A 25602-nucleotide genomic window follows, 5' to 3' on the forward strand; every position below is an offset into this window, starting at 1 on the left:
CGTACGAGACTCAATTAATTATCTTTAGCGTAGCTGCTAGCCATGGAAAAGACCTGGTTGGTTTGTAAATCATGGGGTTTATGAGTCTGATATGTCCGCATGCTGACGTTCTAACCCAAAATGGGCGCTGCGTTCCGACAAATCCGAGGTTCAATCGACCGCAAAACGAGATGGTGGATGCTATTGGCAACGCTTTTTTTCGGCCCATTTTTGATCTAATTTCCAATTTTATGAGATGGAGCGACTTTACAATCCATATGAATTCTATTGCATATAAAAAAAGCATATAACAAGCAACCAACACCAAAGCGCTGATCACCATGCCCAAGCCCTATGCAAAAAGCTACACAAATCACCAACTCTCCCAAAACTGCGCATCAATCGCCACCAACCGATTAAACAATTGATTCCGCGCTCTCATCCCCGTAACATGATACATCTGGCCCTCGTTGGCGCCCGAAACGACCAGCCCATCCGCCGCCTCCTTACTCCCCGCCGTCAATTCCACGATCAACTTCCCCTTCCACCCGAGGCCCTCTGTCTTCTTCAACTCCCTGATCTCGGTCACAGGCATCTGGAAGAGCACGGCGCTCTTCTTCTGCTCGTCGACGCGCAGGTCATGCAGGTTCGCGGAGTTCGCCGTCGTGAAGTACAGCACGGGCGGCTCCTTCGAGGAATCAATGACCACGGTGCCGCGCTTGCGCTCGAACTTGGCGTCGAACTTGAGCGGGCCCAGTGGCGCACTGACCCAGCCTTTCTGATGCAGCATGCCGATCAGGTGCTTGGTGTGCGTGGAGTTGGCGATGGCCATGGCGCGGTCGAGCGCGACGTGGCTTTTGATGGCGGTGGCGATGGTGCGGCGGACGAAGCGGAGCACTTTGTAGACCCAGCGGCGTTTGGGCTTTGTGTCGATGGGGGAGGGGTCGGTACCGGTGGTAGTGCCTAGGGTCGTTGTGGATGGCGAGGCGAGGGCTTTTTCGCCCTCGGTTTCTTCGCCGAGGGTTAGGGCTTTGGAGAGTTTACGGCTGATGGGCATCGAGGCGTCTGGGGTTTGAGAGCTAGGTGGTGGTGGTAGTGGGCTGCAGTTGAGTTCGCCGATGCGGAGGAGCGTGAGGGTTAGCTGTGCGTTGGTGGGGATTCCTTTGAGGAGCGTGCTGGATTATAGTCATTAGTATATGAGTAGATGGGCTTGGGAGGCCGAACATACATCTGCAGGTCGAGATATTTCTTCCAATCCGGGATATTAGTGTTGAGGTAGTCTATCGTGTGCGAAAAGACTGGATCCCCGAAGAAGGCAAATCCGACCGTGAAACCAGCACCCTTGACAATCAAATAGCTGGGCGTGATGGACGCAACAACAGCGAGACCGAAAAGGATGCCCACGATCTTCAGCCGCGTTGAAATCGCATAAAACGGCGGCGTCGGAGAAAGAACACTGTCAAAACTCATTAGAATAATTACTCAAACCACAAGAAAAACAACTTACTTCGCAAATCGTTCATACACATCCGTCACATCGCTGATAATCCGCATGATTTGGTCGGTCGCCTTGCCCACCTTCTTCTTCATGGGCTGCTTGGTTTTATCTTCTATCGGACCAGTCTCGCCCTGCGCATCGGGCGCTGTCGTTGCAGTATCGATAATCTCAGGCTCTGGGGCCGGTTCACTCGTATCTTCCTTGACAGCCTGACCGTACTTCCCGGCCGCACTCTCCATCGCGACGTTCGCAATACTGTTGACAAAGTTCTTTGCTTCCTGCTCTGCTGCCTCGCCCTTGTACTTCTCAGGCGCCCCGGTGATACTATCTCGCGAGCCTGGCTCCTCAGTGGGCTTCATATCCCCCGTGCTAGGGTCCACCTGAGACGTCGGCGCAGGGGGGAACATTAGCGGCCTGAGCCCTGGAAACAAGATCAGGCCTATAAGAGTACCCAGAGACACCAGGGAAAGAAGGTCCACCATCCAGGCGAGAAAATAGACCTGGAATATGTCAGCATCCTGCATAACAGCCAGACCAAAGCCAGCCAGAAAGGAGCCACAAACCCCACAAAAAGCCGCCGACCGACGCGGCTCCTTCCACGACCTCAACCGCACAACATGGTTAAACAGATCCGTAACTCCCACCACGACGGAGGTGTAAAACCGCTCGATGGTCATACGCAATTTCTCAGGCGGAAACTGCTCGTCATCTGCGCGGTTCAGATCCAGCACACTCTGCGTCGTATCCTCTGTGGCTTTGACATAGTATATTTGCTGCACGTGATCTGTAAGCCGGACAGGGACAACCCGGCACAAGGGAGGGAACATAGGAACATACCTTATTAAACCGCCGAATAAGCATCCAGAGATCCTCATTTGACAGGCCCTCGGCAAGCTCTTCCTCCTCAACCTTGCTCGATCGCTTATACGCCATGTACGGCGTCTTGCGCTTGGGGATAGTCTGCAGCGCGCCGGTCTCATTCTCGGCGGTGGCCTCGTCATGGTCGACTTGGACCGCGTCGAGGCTCTCGTCGCTGGCGTTGCGATCGGGCAATTCACCCGGCATTCCTGGCTCGGCGCTCATGGCGTAGGAATTTCCCCGAGAGTGAAGGATGGAGGAGGGGAAAGAGGAGGTTGTTGACAGATGAACCGTCGTGGATTAGCGCCGGGGGCAAAGCGATGGCCGACGGACGTCCCTGTGGGGGTGGACCGCTGACGTCATGGCCCACGCGTGGAGAATCCTAGTTTGTTGCTATTCTGGGCGCACTCTATGCGATGCACGTCGATCAGGCGGTAGGATTTATATTCTGTGTGCTGTCTGTGCATGTAGATCGGTGCAGGTGTGTTTAATCAGTCAGGTCGAGTGTGGGTTAAGGAACTACGGACATACAATGCAATGAACACAGTCTCAGGCACATCACCAAAACAACATTCAATTAAGACTAGCTATCAAAATACCACTCACACATGAAATCACTCAGAGGTTCGCTCCACATAGAGGAAACGGCGGATCGCTCTTCTGCACACCATTGTATCCGACATTCTCACCCGGCTCCTTAAACACCGTGTGCTTTTTCTCAACAGTCGCGCAGCCATTCCCGACATTCGCCACAAAGATCTCCGGCAGCTCGTTAAAGCTCTCGATGCTGGATTCTGCCCCGCCCCGAACCTCAACCTGCGCGCAATTCATGTACATCTCACGGTTTCCGCTCAGATTGAACCAAGTCCACGCGAACAAAGCTCTGCCGTTGGGCGCGGAGTCGGGGATCTGGAAATCCCATTTCGACGAAAGGGGACAACCGCCCATGTACGACTGGATGACGTGGAAGGTCTGGCCGTTATCGTAGCTGAGGGAGATCTGGCAGGAGCCGCCGTTGTGGCTGGCACCGGGGGCAAGCTCGATGTAGTCTCTCTGGCCGGCAGTGAAGGTGGATGCGGTGCGCCAGGGGGTGGTTCGGTGGTGGCCCCGGCAGGGGAAGTTGGATCCTGATTGAGGAAAGTGTTAATATAGGACATTGTGATGGAAATATCGGGAAAGGGGGAGGTTCAGGGTCACGGACCATCTGGCCAGAGGGGGCTGTTATTGTTGTAGTCGGTAGTCGGCGCTCTGTTCGCGGGATCAAATCGGCTTTTCATGGGAAGTGGACGCTTCATTTCCATGTGTGCCATTGCAGCACTGATTGCCATGAGTATGGCGAGGAAATAGGTGGGGAGATGCATCTTGATGAGAATGGTGAAGTCTTCGGTCACAGTGGGTAAAGAAGCTGGCGATGCTCGTCTGGAATTGGGATCACAATGCTGGAAACCGTGAGCTCTTTATAGCAATCCCGTGTGGGCCGGTAAGTCCAGATGTTGGATGCCTTAGATGATTAAGGAGCGTTCAAAGTAGTATCGATGGACGATACAACAATGCTAAATCATCTGTCGTAGCATTGGTGTTTTTGGAGGACGCCGATCCCAACATCTCATTTTGGCGTCTAGGTTAGGTAGCACAGGGGCCAATCTCTAACGGAGCTATCTTAAATCCCTAAAGCGAACAAAGAGATCATGTCATTATGCGTGTCACTTCTGGTCTGGGCGCAGAGCCTAGCCCTCGCAGCCCGTCCATTCATTTGTTCATACCTTTTGCCCGAGCTTCTACCGCTTCATTGGCCGTAGGAAACCTGACAGTCCATAATTGATGCAAAAAGTCCGGGAGAGATGGTTCGTCGTATGTAACAAAGCTCAGGAGGTCGGTTACATCGGGACCGTTAAAGCTTGCCGACCCTGCCAAGAGCTCCTTCAATGTATGAAAGTTCTGCAGGGAGATTGGCACGGATACCTGTGTAACGGAAAATTTCCATTGCAGTTGACATGTCGGGGTAACGAATCCGGTCCAAGGCCAGGGGAAATTGCGGAGAAATTAGACCCAATCCGGCACCAAGCGAAGATTGACAGGCAAATTAGCGTGGAGACGTTGATCTGATGGGACCTTTTTCCGATCGCTAAGTGTAAATAGAACCTTCTAGACTCCTGTCAAGAGATTATCTGGATAAAGGATGTAACAATGGGGGCGCGCCACTGTGAGCCCAAGCCATGGCGTTGAGCCCGCGTTGCCCCAGTTTTCCACCTGGTTTTCCAGAGTATTCAACTGTAGTAGTTGTACTCTCGTTAGAACCTATACTCTGGAAAGCTATCAATAATCCGATCGATCGCTTCAAGCCGCCAGGTATCATTCTCCAAGGCAGGTCCGTGCGGACCGAATACAACATTTACTGCGGAATCATCCTGGTAAGTGGGCCAGACAAAGTCTGACTTGCTCTCTGTATCTAGTTAGAATCAGATTCAAGATTGTGGAGCAATCAACCTACTGTGAAAATAATTCGGAGATAATGTATTCACGAAGCTCAACCACATTCGACTCATCAAAATACTGGCATCCCGGTATTCTTTCTCTGTCTGTTTATCTGTCGAAGCTACTGGAGGAGTCTCGTAGCCAACGCCAAGCGTATTCTGAGAAGTAAAGGCAACATCTTGGAAGTGACAAACGCCAAGTACTTCAGGCGAGATGCCGTTTGGAACAATATCAAATCGGTAGCTGTAAATAGGGAGCCCTTGACGGGCCCATATGCGCGCACTATGTCGTTTCGGGGCATTGAAGAGATAGTCTGTGAGGTACAGGGTGCTTTGTCCATAGAGTGTTCCGTACTTCGCCTCTGGCGAGATGAGAACGGTTTCTAGATCCTTTTGGACCTCTTCCAGTGACATGTTTTCTAGATACTCATTTATGATCCCAATCAGTGTCTCATTCGAAAGATACTTTCCAGGCCCAAAGCCCGTTATTACGCCCAGGAAGTCATCACGGCTGTTGACGGCGCCGAAGGACCCAGAAGCAATATACCCCGTTCCTTCATTGGTGTTCGTCCCAATCAACAACGGAACTTTCACGAACTCTCCTTTTTCAAGAGCCCGGGAAGAAAATCCGGCGATCATGTTGCCGTCCATGACAGGAAAGAAGAACTTTTGTTGAAACGCGGCTTTCAACAAGTTTGCCGGGGTGCGTCGCAAACACCCGAGACCATCATTGACACCCACACAGCCAGTAGCATTCAGGACAGCATTGTACATGGCGTCCTGCTCATCCAACGATGCCAGCGCAGCCGAAATGAGAGGAGCGCCACTTTGGGCGATAGCGGCACGAAACAGCCCGTCGTTGCGACCGCCATATGCCAGGAGATGGTATCCAACCGACAGCGCTCCCGATGATTCTCCCTGGATCGTCACTCGCGACGGATCGCCACCAAACGCGGCAATGTTTTCCTGGATCCAGTGGAGTGCCAGGCGTTGGTCGTATAGTCCGAGATTGGCAAGACCCGACTCGTTGATCGTGCGACCGGAGAGAAAGCCGAAGCCAGACACGCGGTAGTTGAAGCTAACTCCGATCGTGGGGAGTCCCGTGTTCACGGATTCTTGAACAACGAATGACATGTTATATCGCTGGTCTGCACTGCCACCTTCCTGAAGACCACCCCCGTAGATATACACGAGAACGGGGAGTTTTACAGATGAATCGATATTTGATGGGCGCACAACGTTGAGGGTCAAGCAATCTTCATCCTCCTCATGCAGGAACCCGTGTCGCGAGAAGCCTGGTAGTGACATGGGGGCCGAGTGGCACCAAAACCCGTAGGAAGTGGCATCCCGGGGGTTATCCCACGATGCGTTGATTGGCTTCGGGTGGTTGTACCGAAGATCCCCTACGGGAGGTTGGGCATAAGGAATCCCGAGGAAAAAGTCCTGGTTGTAATTTGCGTTCTGAGAGCCTAACAGCGTTCCGTTTGAGATTGTGACGGCAGGCTGGTGATGATGTCGGGGATAAAGCCAAGGAAGGGATAAGCCTGAGAGAACGGACTGGAGCGCCCGATGGAATAACACCATCTTCAATGTACAATGCAGTGTTTGGATAATCGAGACCCGGGGAGCGAGTTAGAGGAAAGGGAGAAAAGGAAAGGAAATGGCGGTGAAATTCAAGAAATGGAAAGAAAATCCAAAAAAGCAAACATGCCTCAGGCCGCCCGACGCGCATTGCCGGCCTCCTCGATGCGATCCTCTGGATAGTATGCCCGGCAGTATTGCGAGTTTTGCTCAAGCCCGTCCTGCTTGCCAGTCCATTCCTTCACTGTCTTGAAATATACCGTTTTGACCTTCTCGGAAATCTCAAATGATTCTATGTTCTGACAGTCTAGGTCGGTCGCCGCCTCCGATGCGCTGCAGACATCAAGTCGGTCGTAATCGTAGCCTAGACAATGGCAACCATATAATTCGTGTCCTTCCCGCATTACCACTTCGTGTGGCTTCTCTAAAATCAAGTTCACATCCTTTCGTGCAGCAATGAAGATACAAGCAGCATCCTCGTCGTCTCCATCGGCGGCCTCTAGTGACCGACGATCCACTGCGAGCAAGTATCGAGGGGGCCTCTGCCCAGTCAGAAGGAATTGTTTCGACTCAAAGAATTCCATCAGTCCTTCCATATCGGGAGTCTTGATGAGATGGGACACGTCGAGAAACTGCACGCCCTGCTCGATTTCCAAAGGCACACTCTCCCACAGCGACCTCACCTCTTTCTCGGGCATTTTCTCCAGCACAAACACCAAACAACAGTCATAGGATAAAGTGAATTCGTCCGGATTTTGGATTCTCTCAAACTCGCCGTCCAGTCTCTTTGAGTAAAAGAGGTTGGCATTGACTTTGAAATCGTTGTACCAAACACCGCCACCCTGTCGATCGTTGGGAAACGGATTCCAGACCATATGCCAGATTTCCATGGCATCCCTTAGATCTTCCATGCGAGACAGCTGAATGTTGTTATCACCTCGTTCATTCTCCTTTTTCCATTCTTGGGCAAGAAAAATCCGGGGTCCACTTCCTTCGGCGAGGACATCGATGAACATCGCGAAGGCCTGGTCAATGTCGTGAGAGCGCGGCGTCTTGACCGCTTGAAAGATACGATACAAGTCCCCGCGAGAGCACGGCTTTTCGTCCGCAGGCCAGTTCATAATCTGCACATTCTCAATCTGCTCGTTTGTCCACGGCTGGGACAGAATTCCGTTGATGTCTTCTTCCGACAGATGGACCAGGGAAATCAAGCTCAAGGTGGATTGTTTAGGCTCGAAGTCCGCTGGAATATGCGGAGGAGGATGATGAACCATTTCATACTGCCCCCCTAGGCAGTCTTGAGATCTCTGATCGCGGACGAACTTGGCTTCCTCGAAATTCGGCATGACCGCCGCAAGGGACCGCCCTTGGGATGCGCTGAGAGTCAAATTGGCTCGGTCCATCGGGACACGGGCAGCTTCGACGCGCTCTGGGCCATAGTACCCATTCAGTATAACTACTGTGTCATCATTCAGAGATTGCTGGTCGATGAAGATCAACCCGTCCGTGTAATTGGTTTCTTCGAAAATCTCGAAAATGACCGAAATCGGGGGAGTGAAGTCACGAATCCATGGCATCGGCAGCAGGCGTCTCATTTCGCCAGACGGGGCATCCTCCCGAGATTTATCCAGTGTGCATAGCTTCCTGAGGATTCTTTCATATTGTTCGTCGTCGACTTTGCAAAGAAACACAACCACCCACGATGGGGGTTCCGAGCCGGAAAGCTGAAAGGGTTGAGGCAATTGCCAGTTCGGAATGTCGGTCGGTGGCATCTGGGTGATCATATTATCAATAAGGCTAGGTAGGATTTAGAAATGAAAGGAATAATGATAGCGTGGTGGATGAAAGTTTGGTAGATATAACACAGTCTGCCAGATCAGGCACCCGCATGCTGCCTAGACACCTTAGGCGTGTCCTATTTAGGAAAACGCAGGAAGGGGCCAAACCAAAAAAAAAAAAAAAAAAATAATAATAAATTTTTTTAAAAAAAAGGCCAACGGACTTTTCCAGCCATAAACAATCTGTCTTGTTCTTGTGATGTCGTCCTTGCTAGAAATATTTAGACCGAATGCAAATCTGACAGGCACGCTGGCGTAAATAATGCCTGCAACTTTTGGCAATTCAAAGTCGTGAGCGCTATATATATCTCATAAACCACCACCGAACGACAGAGCACACCAGCCGACCATGCAAAAACTCAGTACACAAAGATAGATGAAGCCCATACCTACCGTTGGATTGAATCATACCACCGAATATTGTAAATCGGCCACCGACAATGGAGGCGAAAAACTCAACCGTATACACCTACCAGGTAAACCACCGTCGTTACCGACCTTGATTATTTAAACCTTACCTCATGAATCAATTTTGGAAGACCATTCTTCATCAGCGAATCAGAATTCAATCTGGTCCGTTACCACCGCATCATTGGTCTAGTGGTAGAATTCGTCGTTGCCATCGACGAGGCCCGTGTTCGATTCACGGATGATGCATTCTTTTTGTTTTTGTTATTTTTTTTTCAATTCCGGGGTTATGTATAGATAGGTATTGGTTGATGCTCACGCGATGGACATTAAGCATAAGGAGCATTCATCCCCCTGTAAGGTCGCATGTCGCATCGCCCCCAACCCTGGCCCGCGCCGATCCCCTGGCCTTGTCTCAAACAGGGCTGCTTCCATGTCAACTCACACCACGACCGCCCCTCACCTTGAAAATGAGGCCTGCCTTTGCCTTTGATATAGACCCGCCCCTGAGCTGTTCTATTCATTCCACATCTTCTCCCATATCCCCAGACAGCAATAAATGCGCATCACACAGATCGCAATTAACCCCGCCTACTAAGATCGACAGTGGCGAGGCTGCAAACCAGTCGCAAAGCCCATTCCTGAGCAGATTGCCACTGGAGATACGCCGCATCATATACCAAGCCGTGATAGACCGCAAGTACCAAAAGCACCTGAACCCCAGGACAACCCACTTTATCCGACATGACGAGTCCAGTCGGATCCGGTGCCCTTGTCCGCCGCGGCCATGGAACTCCCCGGGGCTTCCCATGGATGAGGAAAACCCGCAGGGCCATACTAGCAGATTGATCGAGTCGTACATTGGCAGACGACGGAAACCGCCACGAAAATGTGATCTGCTCGTGGCGTGTCGACAGGTGTGAGTGGTAGCGGCGTTGAGACATCTCCCCGGGAGAATCTAACTAACGGGGACCAGATACTGCGAGGCAGTCGACATCCTGACGTCCAACGTCACATTCAGTATCATCGCACAAGAAAGAGATGACCTGCTCATTTTACACGACATGCAGGATACGATGCCCTGGTCTCAGTACCACGCCATCAGATCCATAGAGTTGAGTTACCACATAGCCAACAACAAAAAAGATTTCGACGACTTTCAGAGCCCTCTTTGGTACACGCGATGGGCCGAGTTCTGCGCTTGTCTTGAACATATGACCGGGTTGCGGGACCTGCATATGTGGATCAACAATGAATATAGCTATAACCGACGCAGAGAATTGACACCTGACCAAGAGCGACAGATCCTGGAGCCACTGACAAAGATCAGAGATCTGAGGAATTTTAAAGTTGAGATTTCATGGCTTGCGACTGTCGCTGCAGCAGACGTTCTGATCAACGCCCCATTCACGCTGATACGGCGACCGGGGTTTGTGTGTCCATGCGAGATTGTGGAGGCCAAGGAATGCGTCTACGAGATATGCAATGGTAAAGAAGCAGAGAAAAACACCCCAAGATCAGAGGGAGTATTAGAGACGAAGGGAAAAGAAGGGAAATTTCGGATATGGCGCCGACTGATCTGCTGTTGACTTGTAATATCTACCAATATACACCCGGGACAAGAAAGAGCATCTTCGTTCATTCCAGAGGGAACAACTTGGCGAGTTTCCGTGCAGCTTGCTCCAATTCGGTCTTCGTAGCACAGGCTGCATAGACAAAACGATCGGGTCTTACGATCACGTACCGTTTCGACTTGAACATCCGCCACATCTGAGACTCATCGTAATCGCGTGGCGCAGGTCTTCCAGCGCACAGCTCAGATTCCGCGAACTCTTCTGCTGTGGCGGCTCGGAACACTGGATGGTCAATGTTTGAAACGCCCGCTGTAGACACCGGAGCGAGCAGCGTCGACTCTTCCGTGCTCAAGTGACCACCACTAATGCGGTCAATCTTTTCAAGGTCTCTCATTGCCGATGAACATGTTTCCACTGAATCCAGCAACACCACAACCTGAAATAGCTTGTTTTTCCCTCTTGCAAAAACCACATCATCCGTGAAACAGAGATCCCTCATTCGATCTCCAAGCCTCACACAGTATACCTGCGGAAAATACACCCCACCACCAAATTCAGACAAAAACGGCATTCCATCCACATGGGAATACTGGACAGGACCTTCAAGTCTCGGACCGAGTTGCAATCGGTAATCGAGACTTGGGATGAAGCGCATCCCCCAGAGAGCCCAGTCGCGGATGAAGTTCTGCAATGGGTTTGTACTGTTGACGAGCTGTCCGTTTCGCAGAGTGGTGTTTAAAGATGTTTGGAACTGCTGTTGACGCTCGATGTACCATCCTTCTAGATGTTTTTCGTGATGCTTCTGAGTCGCCGGGGATTGCATGATCATGGCAAGACGCCAGGCGAGGCCGATGGCGTCGCGAAATCCGGATGCGATGCCTTGGCCGCCAACTGCAGAACCATTGAAGATGGTGTCAGCTGAAAGGAACAAAGATGTAGGTATCTCACGAGGGTATGCTCACATGGAGGGAAGACATGCGCAGCATCGCCGCACAAGATGACCCGACCGAGGGCCCATTTGTTACATAGTCGCGCAGCGAACCGGAAAGGTCGTGAGCGAAGGGTACGAATGCAGTCCTCTGGGAACTCGACGTCCTCGGTGAGTCTGTAGGCTTAGGGTTAGCGAGTATAGACGACGAAAACTAAGGAACAAGGGCTGACTGGCATACCCATATCGACTCCCACGGTGTCGTAGATAGGGCAGAACCACTTCTCTGACCATGTTCTCCGTCGCCATCTCTTCAGGGTCCTCTCCAGATTGAACGACAAATTCAAATCGCCACAATCGATCCCTGACTGACCCAAATCGTGTACACACGGCAGCGCGTGAAGGGTTGCAAAGGAACCGAAAGTCGGAGGGAAAGAATAGATCGTAAACCTCCTCGGATGTGTAGCCCAGTTGCCATAATGGGAAATCAGGATGCGTTTCTCTCGTGGGTAAACTTATTTTCCAGTTCATCGCGACCCAGGTTTCCTCGTAACGACTGCTGTGACGAGTCAATGCACGTAGATCCGGAAAGGCATGTTTTAGAATTGTTATCTCAACTTACTGTTCAGCCCACTCCATGCTAACCCCACGAGGCTCTAAGTAGTTCTTACGGACAAAACCCGTCTTACCATCAGCTCCGGCCAGGAAACGAGCGCGCACATATCTTTCAATTCCAGTTGGATCAAGATAAGATGCGTACACCCAGTCCCCATCTTCTCGAATCGAGTTTAGCGTGCAACCAGTTCTCAACGAGGAAAACCGAGAGCCATCAATGACAGATCGAAGATGCTTCTCCAGAGTAGGCTGCTTATGGGTGATCATCCAAGCATGACCGGTATACCCCTTCGTCTATCCAATGTATGTCAGATGGAAGAAATCTCGATATGAAGGACCGACGAGATAGAGACCACTCACCGACGCAGTATCAAAAGAGAAGAGAGGCTTCGTGCTGAGATCCGAGTGATCGCCCCCTATGAAGAGGACCTTTCCCACGCCTGTGTTTAGAATAGAAATTAACATAAGAGCTTCAATTGACCGAATGAATAGGAACACAGACAAGATCCTATGTCGGTAAACACATGTTGATAAAGACCTAGACCTTGTAGATACCGTATCCCGTCATCGTCAAGAACTATTCCCCTCGGATCAGTCGTGATCTGGGCTTCTCTGTCTAATATAATGTTAGAAACGCCCAGTCGGTCTAAGTAGCCAGAAAGCATTGCTCCTGTTGGGCCGCAGCCACAAATAAGAACATCCGTTGTCTCCCATGACTTTTCGGTCGACATGTTAGCTGATGCGATCGAGAGCGTAAAGCTTGAGCAACTGAATAAAAACTACTTTCCCATGCTATGTATATTGGAGGATTTATATTTCAAAATTTTGTTCCACATTCTTCAAGTCTGGGTGGGGATGTGGGAACTATGAAGCGGCAACTATCGGGGTGAGATTTGATCCACATAGAGTATGATAAAAGCGTGAACTGGGGTAAAAAGACATTCCATTTCATGAGCAATGCAGTCCAAAAGATCGACTAATGTTGTACAAATTTCATCTTCGATCAAAACATGTTTTGATCCTCCTCAACTAGTGCCAGCAAAGTTGCAGCGAGGTTCGACGGCAATTTCCAATGGGGGACGCGCTGGAGCAATTCAATGAATTTGAATGTTTGATCGGTTGGGTCCCACTGCTGCAGGTTGCCAAATACCACATTCAGACTCTGGCTGACACTCGGACGAAGCAATTGAAACTCTGGAGATTTGAATTGAGCCTCAGCCTTCTTTTTTGAGAATTTAGAATCGCCACCAAACTTGCCGAAGCAGAACCAGACCATCCCACAGTGGTAAAGACACAATGGTACGTGAATGGGAGATAAACTTCCGATCGGCATCGACTGAAAGCTGTTTTGAATATAGGCAGCGTGTAAGAGACATCGCTTTGCCTCGTCAGACTTGGCCCACTGTCGAGCATACCCAAGGGCATCAAGATCTGCTTCACACCCATCGCGACCACAGGCACGCTCGAGAAGGTCCAGGTTTGCGTACAGCATGATAAAACTGGCATGCCAAAGAATCGTCAAGGGGGAATCCCAGACCACGTTCGAAGCGTGTGTCGACTGGTAAGAGTTATACCATTCCACGAGTAATTCCTGGCACCGTTTGGCCTTGTTTAGCTCGAACACGGTAGGCTGGTGAGATTCATAGGCGAGAACACCTATCGAATCTAAGAGAGCACACTGTCCAAAATTACTCACGCCTTTAGGAATTCGAATTGTTTCAGAATGACATGGGGTATCTTTTGGCCTTTGTGTTCGATTAGTGCAACCATAATTGGCAATCATTAGGCGCTTCCAGTGAATTGCGTTCGGCGCAGCGAAGAGTCTATCCGAGTCTGTAATTGGCAGACGTTCACAGTCATGACGCAATATAGGCTCATGAAGATGGAGTTTCATCAGCTCAGCATCCTGCATGGCAATTCCTAGAGCGATTCTGTTGAGATTTAGCCCGCTGTTCATGCGGAAATCACGTACTTAATGTGCTCACTTACCGTTTCTTTTCTTCCGTCGCCACCCATTTCTTCCATGCGGTTTCCCAGCCATCACCACGTAGGCTCAGGGGATCGCAAGGGGACTCATTAATGCGATACACATTTGCTTTGCGCGCCCACTAAGCAACGTCAGTAATGGTTGTCGACTGTTTTTTAAACACTGGGAACTTACCGCGTTGATACCCCCGTGAAAGAAATCAATGCCGGCAAGATCTTTAGGTCTCTGAGGAGAATACGTAAGCCAAGTAAAAGATCAGGTGAAACAATAGTGAACGTACGCCAACGAGAAATCCAAAAGCCTGGCCTATAAGTGCTGCCTGTAAAGCCGCTATGCACGCATCCTGACTACTTGAAATGAGTGTCTCCCACTAGATTCCACAGTTAAATCATTGGAAGCTTAGAATGGGGCTGGTCTCACTATACCGATGACACGTTCGCTTTCTGCAGCCTTTCGAACATACTGATTCCATGCTCCATCGCTCGAGGGGAGCCGAGAAACAGACTCCCGACCGAGCAGATCGAGAGGAGAAGAATGGAATTGCTCTTGCATGGGCGGAAGGACGGTTCGTGGACGATGGGGAAAATAGGTTGGAAGTGTTTGAAGTATGCGCGCAGACAGAGTTGCTAGACAAAAGAGCACGCAGAGTCAGTCGGTATCCTTCCCCGTGCGACCAGGAATAGGGAGCAGAATAGCGTACTATGAATGTCGTTGAAGGAAGAATTCCCGTCTGGACTCGCGGCTGGAGACGCTCAGCCAGCTCTTGACGGTAAGCCTCGTCAATCTGACCATTCTCTGGCGTAGGATCTGGGGCCATTCCACCCAAAGGAGTTGGCTGACAGTATGTGTGCCATTTCCTTCTGATGGAATCCCCGTCTTGTTGGAATTTCCTTTTCATTGGCAGTGAATTCATGTTTAGAGGTTGGATATTAAACTGCTCTGTGAAATCCGTGTGGTAGTCAAGTGAGGCTTCTCCTGCTGTGGCTTGAAGTAAGGATGAGTTGATGGAGTCAAGATTAAAGTCATCGCAGAGGAGCCAAGAAGCCCAGCCCGTTTCGATTTCGATGTCTGATGCATGAAGGTCCTGAGTATTCACTGAGTCCTGAAATGCTTCATTCACATTGTCTGGTAGTAAATGAGGGGCAGTGACAATGGCTTCGAGGGGGTTTCCCCCACCATCAGTGATCTCAGCAGGACCAAAACTATCTGATAGGTTTTCTGCAGCTGTATCGTTGTGAATAGGCTGTAGCGACCGTGATACTAGATGGTCCAAAGCCACATCATCACTTCCCGCCCCAGACACAGTGACCGTGGAGACTCGAGGAGAATCCCCTGACTGCACCATCGATAAGGACAAATAGTCAGTTGTGAGGTCTTGCGTCACATCCTCCGCCGTCATTACACTATCATTATTGCTGCCTTCATCCTGCTTTCGAGAACAATTGGTTCTAACATGCCGCAGCAATGTATCCCTACAAACCGACATCCATTATGCTCTTAGAGAAGCATTTCAAAAGGGTCACCATACATTGTTGCTACTCACTGTCTCGCATAGACTCGTTCGCAGACTGAGCACCGAAACGGCTTTTCCTTCGTGTGGGACCTATAATGTCGCGACAAGTGTTCGGCTCTGCTGAAAGCTTTGAAGCATATTGGACAGACTCGCTCCTCCTTCGACGTCTTGGGTCGTCGACTACCCTTTGCTCGAAGGTTTGAAGCATCGGTCATTTCTCAGTTTCTGCGCAGATAGATCAGCACAGTAAAAGGTCCAAGTCTTAACGGTGGGACTTTTCACTCGGGGGAATCGATAGCGGCAGCACGCGGGACTAAAAAGACGCTACCAGGGATCACTAGGCCGCTTAAGGCATCACTAGCGCAATTTCGCTCGACCCAATAGTTCCCACATCCAAGAGTTGGACGTTGGTGGGAACTATCCAGGCATCCAGGACCGTAAAAATAATTTAATATCCAATATCTACTGTCGTTTTATCAAACGCGCCATGGAAATCTTGCCTCCGTCAGATGACCCGCCGATCGACCCGAGCGAGTACCCTGTGGTTCCAACCCGAACGCCGCTCGCAACCCTGGAATCCATGCGTACGTTATGCGTTCGTGGTGATATCCAACAATTTCGGGAGAATCTTGACGCAATAAGCTCCTCGCCGGGGGATTTTGATATATGCGATTTTTATACGGTCATGGTCGAAGCCGCAAACGGGACGATGCTCGGTTTATCAAAGAGCTTCTTGACCGCGGGTTGCCCATGGACCCGATCTATGCCTCGCAAGCAGTACGAGACAAGGCAAAAGATGCCTTGACTGTTTTCATCCAGAGAGGATGGGACATTAATCAACCGATGAGCGAGCTTAAGCCTCCTGTGCTAGGGTGAGCTTGATCCTCTTGGTCTTTGGAAAACTCCAGAGAAATAAACCATATTAATAGCATCCCTTTCAGTAATGCCATTAACGATGAGATGACAGCTTGGCTCCTCGATCATGGTGCTGATCCTAATCGAAGATGTTTTATTGATCTTACTCCGCTCTCCTTTGCTGTCGAATGCGCCACTGTTCCCATAATTGACCTAATGTTTTGCCATGGCGGAGACGCTCAAAAAGGCCAGCTCCTCCATCACGCACTCGAACGGCAACCGGATACCATCGAAGTCTTGAAGATTCTGATGAGAAAGGGCGCACCCATTAACTCTTGCGCGCACGAAGATTATCCCTCCTGGGCACTATTCCACTTCATGGGCCTTGGCACAGCTCTACACAAAGCAGCTGAACTGGGTAAGGTGGATGTAGTCCGCTACCTGCTCAGCGAAGGCACTGACCAGAGTATCCGAGACGCAAATGATCGTACCGCCTTGGACTGCGCGCGAAAGGCAAACCAGTGGCAAGTCATCGAGGTTCTAGAGAAGGGGAGCTAGCTTGTTTCTTCAGTGCTGGGAGGCGTCCTTCATGAACCTGTTTTCAGTTGCGTAAATTCAAATTCTCAAGAACAAGTTGTGGACAGAAATTCCACCAGTGGTACCACTCATTTGTGAGGCTTAATGGAGACCTGGCTAGCGGCAGAGAAATTTGTCACAGGTTCTATACTCTAAAAGAGATAATTCCGGGTGCTGTACGTCTCAGTCTTCTGTAACCTTGCGCCTAGAGAAAGTGAGATCGGATAGCGGGGGTCGTTTTGAACTTTCCTTTATATTTCCCCCCTCTTCTTCAACATTCATTACAACACGGACTCGTTTCGAAAGCTTCCTGAAGCTCATGGTCATATCTTTTCTTGTCTTGGAGCTTTTCTGCCACAAATTTCCCCGCATTTCTGCCCCAATAAAACGGCATGATTTCACCAATTTCGTGCGATTCGTGTTTGGACAATAGTGGTTGGATGTGTTCGTAGAACAGCCTGAAAAGCCCGGATGGGCTGGAAAGAGCCAATGAAAACCAAAATGTCCCAGTAGCCCATGTCTGTTCCATTACCTCGGACAACAGTGGAGATTTATGCTCCGTATTCTCCAATTTCGCCTCTTCTGAGACCATCGCAGCCATCAATTCCCTGCGGTATTTATCGTATTCCTCTGCATCGATCTCATCAACACCTTTATTAGTCAACCAGTACGGCGGTTCAACCATTTGAATAGGTCGAGAACAGGCCCACTCAAGGTCGACAAGGCAGGTGATATTCCACTTCTCATCGACGAAAATATTGCTTTGGTGGAGGTCTGTGAGGCTGAAAACAAAAGGTCCGCGGCGGAGATCTCGACTATAGAACAAAGGGGCAGTTGTGCGCATTGCTGCCAAGGCCGACATCTGGTAACCGCAATCCTGCACGTTGTTTACGGCATTAGGCTGGTATCGAAGGCGGTTATCATGGGTGGCTAGTAAATCCGCGACGTAGGATTCGACGGTGTGGTAGGTGTACTCTCGAGACAGATCAGTAGGAATGCTTTCATTTTCCAATTCATGCAACTCCATCGTGAGTGGGCGATTGTCGAGAGTCAAGTAGCCCTTTCCACCAATGGTGAATGATCCAATGCGAGGCAAGGGGATTCGACTGATGCTTAACAGCAGTCGGGAAAGGTCTCGAAAGAAATTTCCACGCAGTTCGGCGTTACTTTGGTTTTGAAGCCAAGTGTTTGAGAGCATCGTTCCTTGCGTTTGCTCGATGCATTCTATCAATAAGTATCCGAGGTTGTTGGTGTGATGCATAGACTGACTGGACCGGAATGGATGGACACAATAATTTGAGGGCAACGGGAAACCAAACCAAGAGCGCAGATAATTGCGAACAGATTGTAAACAACGGCTTATAAAAGGCAAGTTATTATAATGTGTATACTGATTTTCCATTAGATTCTTCAAACTCCACGGAGAAAATTCAATCACATACACATTCGCCTGTTGATAAAGCAAACCCATAAAGCCGGGGGATCGGAATGTCCGGACAGTTATGCTGAAGCCATGCGTACGCACCAGCCTCGCATCGTATCTTCTCGTCCGCATTTCCTGGTCTGAACTTTTCGCCCACGCGATAAGGGAGAGGAATGCGGAGCATGACTCGGCTCCGGGCTGTAGGCCCTCCCATTTCTCGACCGTAATGGGAATGCAGACATTGAAGCTGCCTCTAGACCAGTCTTGTACTTCTGCAACGCGAAATCCTTGCGTTGAACCTAGCCCAAGGTGATGGGCAACTACTGCTTTCATCCATTCTCGTTTCGCATACAGTTCGGAGAAGAAGGAGCATTGTTGGTCGTAATAGCCTAGCTGATGAAGTACGTTGACTTCTCGCTGCTTGGCACCTGAAAGAGTGATCTCCTCTCTGAGAAGACGACGTGTTTGGAACATCACGAGCGAAACCCGCTTGTATCTAGCTTCGTGAATTAGATGCTCATGGACATGAATTGTGCCCCTGGAATGGCTAAGATGGGCGATTGCTGAGTCAGACTGGGTTGGCGCAGTAATTTCCGGATCGGAGACACATTTCACCGACAGCTTTTTCTGCTGCTATTATACATGTGAGCTGTCAGATTAGGGGTTTAAGCGACTCATTGTTGGCAAAAAGATACATTCTGGAGTGAATAAGACCCAAAATTATACAACGGTGGATATGCCCGCTCGACAGTGGGTCGTGTAGCTCCGAGATATCACCGGGACCAAACATTCTATAGTTCTACTTCACACTGGTCATAAAGTCTTCAAATCCATGCTATTTTATGGTCTGGGGTATATGTACATTTTGAACAAGCAAAAAGAAAAATCACTTCAATCGATCAAGGCCCGTACCAAACGACAAGGCAAGATCCTAGTAGGGAAAACATTGTCAGCTCTATCCATCAGGGATGTAAAAATGTGACTTACCATAAACCACATAGGTGCAATCTTCGACAGGAAGCATATTACCGATGCTGCTTTCCCGCGCCAAACCAGCCCCCTAGCACCGCCGAGGACATCCTCCACAACCTTCTGCGCAAACGCAGCGGGAGAGTCCTTCGACTTCACGTCCTGGCCCGCTCCGCGCGCTTGGATCCGATCGGCCGCCTTGAGGTACAGCGAATCTTCCGGCAAGCGAATATCAGAGTGCGTGAGCAGATTTGTTGAAACGGAGCCGGTGACTAGTGAGATAACTTTCACGTCGAATGGCTGGAGTTCTAGTCGGAGGCTCTCGCTCCATGATTGGAGACCTGCTTTGGAGGCATTGTATACACCTGGAGTAGTGGTTAATATGCTGTTCCAAAATGCGATCTCAGAGGATAAGAGCAAACTTACTCAACCACGGCGCATTCGCAACGCCCGACATCGAACAGACATTCACGACAGTGCCCTTCGCAGCAATTATTAGGGGAGCGAAAGCCTGAGTCACAGCAACCGGCCCGAAGAAGTTGATATCGAACAGCTTTTTTGAATTCTCAATGCCACTGTCTAAAGCCGGATACACCATGGATTGACCGGCGTTGTTGACTAGAATATCGAGCTTCCCGGCATGGTCCTGGACGAACTTCGCTGCCTCCTCGATACTCGACGAAGAGGTTACGTCTAGCTCAAGGAAGCTGACGTTTGGCAATTCTTTGAGATGTGCCATTTTGGCTTTAGAACGAGCGGTCGCGTAAACATGCAGCCCTTTAGCGTGGAATTCTTCCACTAAAGCGGACCCGATGCCGCCTTCGCTGCAGCCTGTGATGAGGACAGATTGAGTCATTGTGATATCGAAGTGGCACAAGTCAAAAGATTACAGGTATAGGAAATTAAAGTAGAGGAATGAGAAGATAGACTTGAGAAAAGAGGAATCAGAACATGAAGGAGATGAAGGGCGACTATATAGACATGATCATGTGACAAGGTGGCAGCATGACATGCGAATAACCGGAAATCTCCGGTGCAATTGGTTGAGGACATCTGGACATGCAAGTTAAAGCCGATAGTGATTCAGAATGGCAAAACGTGGCCACTGAGCGCGGGTGGAATTTGGGAATCTCGTTTATATCGATGGCGTTGTAATTTAGAGTCATCCCAAAAAGGAAATTTTTGCTGGCTCCTCCACTGCGTCGTACTATCTCGGCGTACTAACAAAACTAAGTGATGGTTTTGCGCATTTAGCGTCGTCGCAGAATCGCGCACTAACCGGAAACAAACTAAGGCAAAAAATTCGCTCTCTCAATTTGCCCGTTAAAATCAGCCGATTGTGCTGGGTTTTCTACACATTGCCACTAAGGCAGATAGCCAAGGATAGGGAAGAAAAAGAAATAAAATAGAAATAAATTTGGGAGTCAGATATATGTATTGGACTGTTAAGTCAAGAATGCTCCATAAAATCAATTGAAACACGGGCCACCAAGCCTGCGTTAGTTCCCACGTTTTCGGGGATTCCGATCCTTCGTCTTCTTTAGATCCCGGAAGCTGCTTCCGCCACACTCCGTGTCTTTTCCTGGTGGATTATACCGTTGCCTTGGTGGCAATGTCAGCGGGTACATGCTTCTCGCAATAAGTTCCCATTAGTACGCAAGGCTTAGCTCTACGAGCTCATAGTTTAGGGATGTCAAATGACCGCTTCGAGGCTGTCAGGGCATTTGAAGGATGCAAGAGGGGCGAGATTAGCTTGTCTTGGCGTAGGCTGCTAGTTTCGCGCTCTTAAAAGTAGCACAAGGCTGCGGTGGGTTTGTTGGATACTTCTTCCCGTCCTTCAATTTTAATATCATTCGATAAGAATGCCATAGAATCATCCGTCTCGTTGGATCATGATGTCTCCATGTGCAATTAAGGCCTAGATATCATATTCTGTCCGCCTTCTCTCCTACAATGCCCAGGAAGCAATTTCTAGAATTCTATACATGTCTTTCGCCCAGCTGGAATTCCTAGAGAAGCATTCCTCAGTAACTAGAAGGTAATTCCATAGCTAAGCTAAACGGAACATTTCTTTGAGCAACCTGTCGATATGCACTGCCTCCAGCGCTAGATCTCCGCAGGTAATCGCAGTAATGGACTTACACTTGCGGGCCGCGGTTTTTGCAGCTGACGTCTTACCCACCCTAGGCATGCCATGCAGCAGGATCACTAGGCCATAACATTTGTTCTGGATGCTATATTAGTGGGTTGTATAGAAACAATGGGAGGCTTTCATTTGTTCCTTCATATATGAGAGTGAATCAGCGACGAAATCATTTTTGTTCAGTCACCAAGCTCTCAAAAGAATGATCAGAGTTGTCGCCCTCGTGAAAGCTTGATCATGAATTCTCAGGGGACGAGAGAATAGGGATCTCCGTCAAAAGCAATTCGGTACTGTTTAATAAAAAATTTCAGTTTTTATGCCCTTGGGGCTCTAGTCTGAATGAATCCTCCATACCTGGTGTGTGGGTGCTGCAAAGCGTGATTCCTTGCTGTTTCCGGTGGAAGTTGCAAGGTGAGGGATGATGTGATTTGCGCCGGGCGGGAATTGTGATAAGTCGACTTTAAGTAACCTGTAGAATGGCCCTGATTGTGTATTTTGAGATAGCAATGATATGTTTACCCTGAAGACTCGATGTCCACCTGAACAACCCTAACCCTAGCTACAACAGCGTTTACAGAATCTGCTCAGAAACCACCAGACCAGCAGCATCAAATACCTCGTCCACACAATCATCTTAGTCGATGGAAAGCTGACCATGTGAGGCACCGAAGCAGTATGGAAGGTGTGGCAAAAACAGGGCAGGTTTTGTGAGCATATAATGGGTCAGAGTTCTGGATACTCGTTATCCTCGTGACATCATAATTCCCAGCAAAATGTCAGAAGAGGAGCACATTAGATGCAAATGAATCCAACCATTTAAACCTATCTATATAGCAAAAACACAGTAGGATCCCTCACTCCGTAGCCGTAATAGACCGCCGAATCAAGTCCTTCAACCCCCGAATCGGCGGGTCATCATCAACCCTCAGCCCCTTAATCAGCCTTGCCAACACTGCATAAACCCCAATAACAATCAACACCTCCACCAGCTCCCCCTCGTTCAGAATCCCCAGCGCCTGCCTCACCGTCTCCTCCTTGTTCGTATACCTCGCCAATTGCTCATCCACCAGTCGTATTAGAATCCTGTCCCGCTCTGTCCAAGGCCCTTTCCCATCCTCAAGGGTACGGCCGATACTCTTGATCTTCTCCCGCGGCATACCATGAACCTCCGCGACGGGGACATTCACGTCCCACTCGTACTTGCAGTCCAAATTCTTAGCAACTCGGAGCACGATTAATTGCCAATCTAGTTCCGGGAGACTCCGCTGTCCGCCGTCGAAGCAGGCTCCGATGAGGCCGAGGAAATGAGGCCCGAGTCCGCGGGATTGAGCCACCGTGTAGAGAATATTGCGGCGGAAGGGAAGGATGTTGAGTTTCTCGCGGAGAAGGGGAGGGAGGGAATCGGGGTTTGCGTAGGGAATGAGGCAGGTTCGTCGGAAGGGGTCGCTGGACATAGTTCTGTATTTGGTATTTGGACCGCGAAGTTGGTTTATTCAATATGTTGAGATTTTGCTGGGATGGTATGAGGGTTCTCAGCTGGTCTGAAATACCTATCGGGCTGGGTTGGTTTTCTGGTTCGTACTCGGGAATAAACTATGCTGGGATGTTGAACCGGTCGTAGAATGGCGGAATCAAGGTCCTGCTTCGAATTCGTCATTTTTATCCCGGCGTTTAATAGGCAGTCTTGAAAGCGGAAGGACATGTACAATCGGAAATACAAATCAGGAAATCTGGTGCCAGTGAAATGATGGGATAGTTATAGCCCTAATGATTCCAGCAAGGATTTCTCAAGTCGGGTGACATGACTTCAGCTCTTGTGATCTGAATCTCCGAGGGCGACATAACCTGGCAGATCTGATTGAAAATAAGATACTCAATAGAGAATTGACAAGCGAGCATATGACAGGAAATAGTATATATAGAGCCCCATTGAATCTTCAAGACTCATTCTTCATCCGCAAGTAAACAACTCGTTCCCTGAACAAGTACACGCAAACACGCAAACATGGCAGTCGGCACAACTCTCGAGCAGCCCCGGACTATTAAAATCCATTGGCCCAAACTCAACATCATGATCACGGCGATCATGACCGAAAGAAACCCTGCCTTAGTCAATCTGCTTTTCAGCAAGCTTCCCTATCGCTCGCTCCAGAGCCATGCCCTCGTTTCCGGCGACCATTTGTACCATCTGGTCCCCGCAGAGGCATTGATTGTAAGTCTCCCCTCCCCTCACACAATTCCCTGAGCTGAGGCTAAACAGTACAAAAGTACACTCACCCAGATCACAAAGTCCCAAACAGAGCGCTCGAGCCCGACGGAACCGTCTTCCTCTCCGGCTTCCAGCATATGGCTATCAAATACGGCACTCTGACCGAGGACCTCCCCGCCGCGCCGTGCGGATACGTGGTACCCGAGGACATCGAGAAGCTGAAGAAGGCCGGCTCGCTTCTCTGGGAAGCATGCAATGAGGCCTCCGATCCTATCGAGGTTATCGTGTGGGATGCTACCGAGGCAGAACCGAAGGGGCACATTCCACTTACGCTAGAGCGGACAGGCGTGACTGATGAAGTCAAGGAGCTGGTGCTTCAGATTCACAACGAGGTAAGACTCCTCCCGTCCATCATACATTGCGACCGCAATGCTAATGCAACCGGCAAGACGGAATTCTCCTGGTCCGGAATCTCCTCGGACCTAGAAATCATCCATCAGGGACGAGCCACGTCCCACGCCGGTTCTAAGGACTCTTACTTCGCGACCATGCTTTTTATAAACAGCGAGATTCGAACGCTGGGGTATTACATCCTCAATAACATACTGAAGACGGCAGCGACCCAGCCGCACTTCGACCTGGAGCATTTGATCAGCATGTATAGAGTGTTTGTGCCCACGCCTGCGGAGTTTGTGGGCTACGTGGGCGCGCATTTCCTCTGCTCGACTAATCGAAAGATCGATGCGGTTTTGACAGAAAAGGTTGAGAAAATGGATGATCAGGAGGCCGCGAGAGAGGATTTCTTGGCTTTGATGAGTGCCTTGGCGCAGTATGTCAATTTGTTGAATGCCCAGAATCTGCAGCTGTTTCCGTGGAAGCATGGCGATGAGTATCCTGTTTTTGTTGATTGATTCTTATTTGATTGGGTCAGTTACTATTGTTGGTTTGGTAGAAATGCAGTTAGTTTACTTTGTTCATGCTTACTCCTTTGCATCAGGTTTGCTCTGACTGTTCTTAGTAGCCTGACGACAGTAATCTCTATTAAACATCTATCAACCCAAATCTATCTTACACTCTCTACCACCCCAATTCTATCGTGCCCCCCTCCCCATAACAACAGACGTATAAACCCCATTATCCCCCACCCCAAACCCCTCCAACGGCACATTAATCGAGCCCAAAGCCTCGAACCCAAACTTCCTATACATAGGGATCGCAACCTCCGTGGCCTCCAAATACGCCTTCGCCCCATTCCCCCTCCGATCTAGCTCCTCCAGCCCATACTTCAACATAACCTTACCAATCCCGCGTCCTTGATGCACCGGATCAGTCGCTAGAAACTCCAGCACGAAGTCGCGCGCCGGGTCGACGAATACCCCACGGAGTTTCGCGATCTCGGCGCCGAAGTAGTCCCACAGGGGCTGGTTCGCGTGGGGTGGGAAGGGCACGGCCGTTGTTGAGGCCGAGGTCGAGGTCGAGGTCTTGCCTGTCGTGGTATTTTCTCCGCTTGGTGTGTCTCGTGGCGTTGAGGTCTCGCCACTCGGGAACCTCCACCGCGCGTAGCCGACGATGGCCGCGTCGCCGGATAGGCTTGGGTCGATGACTTTGAGTGACTTCACGTTCGGATCGGGCAGTTTTGCGCAGAGGAAGTCATGCATATATTCTTTATAGCTGGGGAGGTGTTCGCGCGGAAACATCAGCACGTGGAGGTAGTCCGATTCGAAGGATTGGAAGATGAGGTCGGATATCCGCGGGATGTCCGCTTCTGTGACGGGGAGGAGCTCGAGGGCCATGGCGATTGAAGACGAATTGCACTAATTGGGGCGTGTGATTTTGCAGTCAAGGCGGTTTGGGTTTTATATTTTATGAGGCCGCCTGGGTCGTGAGTGAATCCGCGGATGACGCAAGTGTGGAGCCGGCGAGCGTGAAACTTTACTCGGGCTCGGAACGGATGGTTGTCGATGTTCTTGTTATTAACATATTGCGGCTATTGAAAAGTACTTGAGAGTTGTGTTTAGCTTGCAAGCAATGCGTGCTCATGTACTGCTGATACAGAATGCTTTAATTAAGCTTCGGTTTGAACATGTGAGTTGATCGATCTGCAGTGCATGATTGATCCCAACTACTCGGAACCGTCGGAATACGCATGCACGAAGATCATCCTGAGGCGATCT

At 49.9% G+C, this 25602-nt stretch overlaps 12 protein-coding genes and 1 non-coding gene across 13 annotated transcripts; 4 read left to right on the plus strand and 9 right to left on the minus strand.

Moving 5' to 3' along the window:
* Nucleotides 1–257: 257 nt before the first annotated feature.
* Nucleotides 258–2609, minus strand: P170DRAFT_396493 (uncharacterized protein). The gene is made up of 5 exons (XM_024846121.1): nucleotides 2315–2609; nucleotides 2041–2250; nucleotides 1487–1977; nucleotides 1208–1435; nucleotides 258–1154 (listed from the first exon to the last, which is right to left on the minus strand). Exons 1-5 carry the CDS (start codon nucleotides 2558–2560, stop codon nucleotides 353–355), a joined length of 1977 nt encoding a protein of 658 aa, XP_024709105.1. The 5' UTR covers nucleotides 2561–2609; the 3' UTR covers nucleotides 258–352.
* Nucleotides 2610–2953: 344 nt separating this feature from the next.
* P170DRAFT_345740 (endoglucanase) lies at nucleotides 2954–3696 on the minus strand (the record flags this gene model as incomplete). The annotated part of the gene is made up of 2 exons (XM_024843529.1): nucleotides 2954–3462; nucleotides 3537–3696. 2 exons carry the CDS (start codon nucleotides 3694–3696, stop codon nucleotides 2954–2956), a joined length of 669 nt encoding a protein of 222 aa, XP_024709106.1.
* A 1037-nt stretch (nucleotides 3697–4733) lies between these two features.
* Nucleotides 4734–8188, minus strand: P170DRAFT_460155 (alpha/beta-hydrolase; the record flags this gene model as incomplete). Its single annotated transcript, XM_024851917.1, has 3 exons — nucleotides 6651–8188; nucleotides 4827–6312; nucleotides 4734–4778 (listed from the first exon to the last, which is right to left on the minus strand). Coding segments are annotated over exons 1-3 (3054 nt in total), but the record flags the coding sequence as incomplete, so codon positions are not given.
* A 626-nt stretch (nucleotides 8189–8814) lies between these two features.
* Nucleotides 8815–8885, plus strand: P170DRAFT_t3. Its single transcript has one exon. It is a non-coding gene; the product is annotated as a tRNA-Gly (tRNA).
* Nucleotides 8886–8958: 73 nt separating this feature from the next.
* P170DRAFT_420614 (uncharacterized protein) lies at nucleotides 8959–10169 on the plus strand (the record flags this gene model as incomplete). The annotated part of the gene is made up of 4 exons (XM_024847304.1): nucleotides 8959–8992; nucleotides 9135–9555; nucleotides 9613–10069; nucleotides 10131–10169. The coding sequence occupies 4 exons, from the start codon at nucleotides 8959–8961 to the stop codon at nucleotides 10167–10169; spliced, it is 951 nt and encodes a 316-aa protein (XP_024709108.1).
* A 105-nt stretch (nucleotides 10170–10274) lies between these two features.
* P170DRAFT_442060 (putative monooxygenase) lies at nucleotides 10275–12484 on the minus strand (the record flags this gene model as incomplete). The annotated part of the gene is made up of 6 exons (XM_024850436.1): nucleotides 10275–11101; nucleotides 11173–11315; nucleotides 11380–11697; nucleotides 11761–12047; nucleotides 12114–12193; nucleotides 12235–12484. The coding sequence occupies 6 exons, from the start codon at nucleotides 12482–12484 to the stop codon at nucleotides 10275–10277; spliced, it is 1905 nt and encodes a 634-aa protein (XP_024709109.1).
* Nucleotides 12485–12756: 272 nt separating this feature from the next.
* Nucleotides 12757–15387, minus strand: P170DRAFT_504723 (uncharacterized protein; the record flags this gene model as incomplete). The annotated part of the gene is made up of 7 exons (XM_024854220.1): nucleotides 15284–15387; nucleotides 14441–15212; nucleotides 14166–14366; nucleotides 14021–14110; nucleotides 13915–13965; nucleotides 13743–13861; nucleotides 12757–13684 (listed from the first exon to the last, which is right to left on the minus strand). The coding sequence occupies exons 2-7, from the start codon at nucleotides 15137–15139 to the stop codon at nucleotides 12757–12759; spliced, it is 2088 nt and encodes a 695-aa protein (XP_024709110.1). The 5' UTR covers nucleotides 15140–15212; nucleotides 15284–15387.
* Nucleotides 15388–15740: 353 nt separating this feature from the next.
* Nucleotides 15741–16810, plus strand: P170DRAFT_481913 (ankyrin repeat domain-containing protein; the record flags this gene model as incomplete). Its single annotated transcript, XM_024853873.1, has 3 exons — nucleotides 15741–15941; nucleotides 15983–16125; nucleotides 16195–16810. 3 exons carry the CDS (start codon nucleotides 15741–15743, stop codon nucleotides 16664–16666), a joined length of 816 nt encoding a protein of 271 aa, XP_024709111.1. The 3' UTR covers nucleotides 16667–16810.
* P170DRAFT_451803 (uncharacterized protein) lies at nucleotides 16773–18581 on the minus strand (the record flags this gene model as incomplete). The annotated part of the gene is made up of 3 exons (XM_024851222.1): nucleotides 16773–18074; nucleotides 18127–18247; nucleotides 18295–18581. 3 exons carry the CDS (start codon nucleotides 18579–18581, stop codon nucleotides 16956–16958), a joined length of 1527 nt encoding a protein of 508 aa, XP_024709112.1. The 3' UTR covers nucleotides 16773–16955.
* Nucleotides 18582–18996: 415 nt separating this feature from the next.
* Nucleotides 18997–19997, minus strand: P170DRAFT_451804 (SDR family oxidoreductase; the record flags this gene model as incomplete). The annotated part of the gene is made up of 2 exons (XM_024851223.1): nucleotides 19503–19997; nucleotides 18997–19441 (listed from the first exon to the last, which is right to left on the minus strand). Exons 1-2 carry the CDS (start codon nucleotides 19930–19932, stop codon nucleotides 18999–19001), a joined length of 873 nt encoding a protein of 290 aa, XP_024709113.1. The 5' UTR covers nucleotides 19933–19997.
* A 2076-nt stretch (nucleotides 19998–22073) lies between these two features.
* P170DRAFT_504726 (carboxymuconolactone decarboxylase family protein) lies at nucleotides 22074–22909 on the minus strand (the record flags this gene model as incomplete). Its single annotated transcript, XM_024854221.1, has 1 exon — nucleotides 22074–22909. Exon 1 carries the CDS (start codon nucleotides 22671–22673, stop codon nucleotides 22074–22076), a length of 600 nt encoding a protein of 199 aa, XP_024709114.1. The 5' UTR covers nucleotides 22674–22909.
* A 104-nt stretch (nucleotides 22910–23013) lies between these two features.
* Nucleotides 23014–24339, plus strand: P170DRAFT_451806 (uncharacterized protein; the record flags this gene model as incomplete). The annotated part of the gene is made up of 3 exons (XM_024851224.1): nucleotides 23014–23431; nucleotides 23488–23820; nucleotides 23878–24339. The coding sequence occupies exons 1-3, from the start codon at nucleotides 23225–23227 to the stop codon at nucleotides 24337–24339; spliced, it is 1002 nt and encodes a 333-aa protein (XP_024709115.1). The 5' UTR covers nucleotides 23014–23224.
* A 159-nt stretch (nucleotides 24340–24498) lies between these two features.
* Nucleotides 24499–25448, minus strand: P170DRAFT_431618 (GNAT family N-acetyltransferase). Its single transcript, XM_024848075.1, has one exon. The coding sequence runs from the start codon at nucleotides 25219–25221 to the stop codon at nucleotides 24520–24522; it is 702 nt and encodes a 233-aa protein (XP_024709116.1). The 5' UTR covers nucleotides 25222–25448; the 3' UTR covers nucleotides 24499–24519.
* Between the last annotated feature and the right edge of the window lie 154 nt (nucleotides 25449–25602).

The sequence above is a fragment of the Aspergillus steynii genome (genome assembly GCF_002849105.1).
Source record: "Aspergillus steynii IBT 23096 chromosome Unknown P170scaffold_1, whole genome shotgun sequence".
NCBI lineage: Eukaryota > Fungi > Ascomycota > Eurotiomycetes > Eurotiales > Aspergillaceae > Aspergillus > Aspergillus steynii.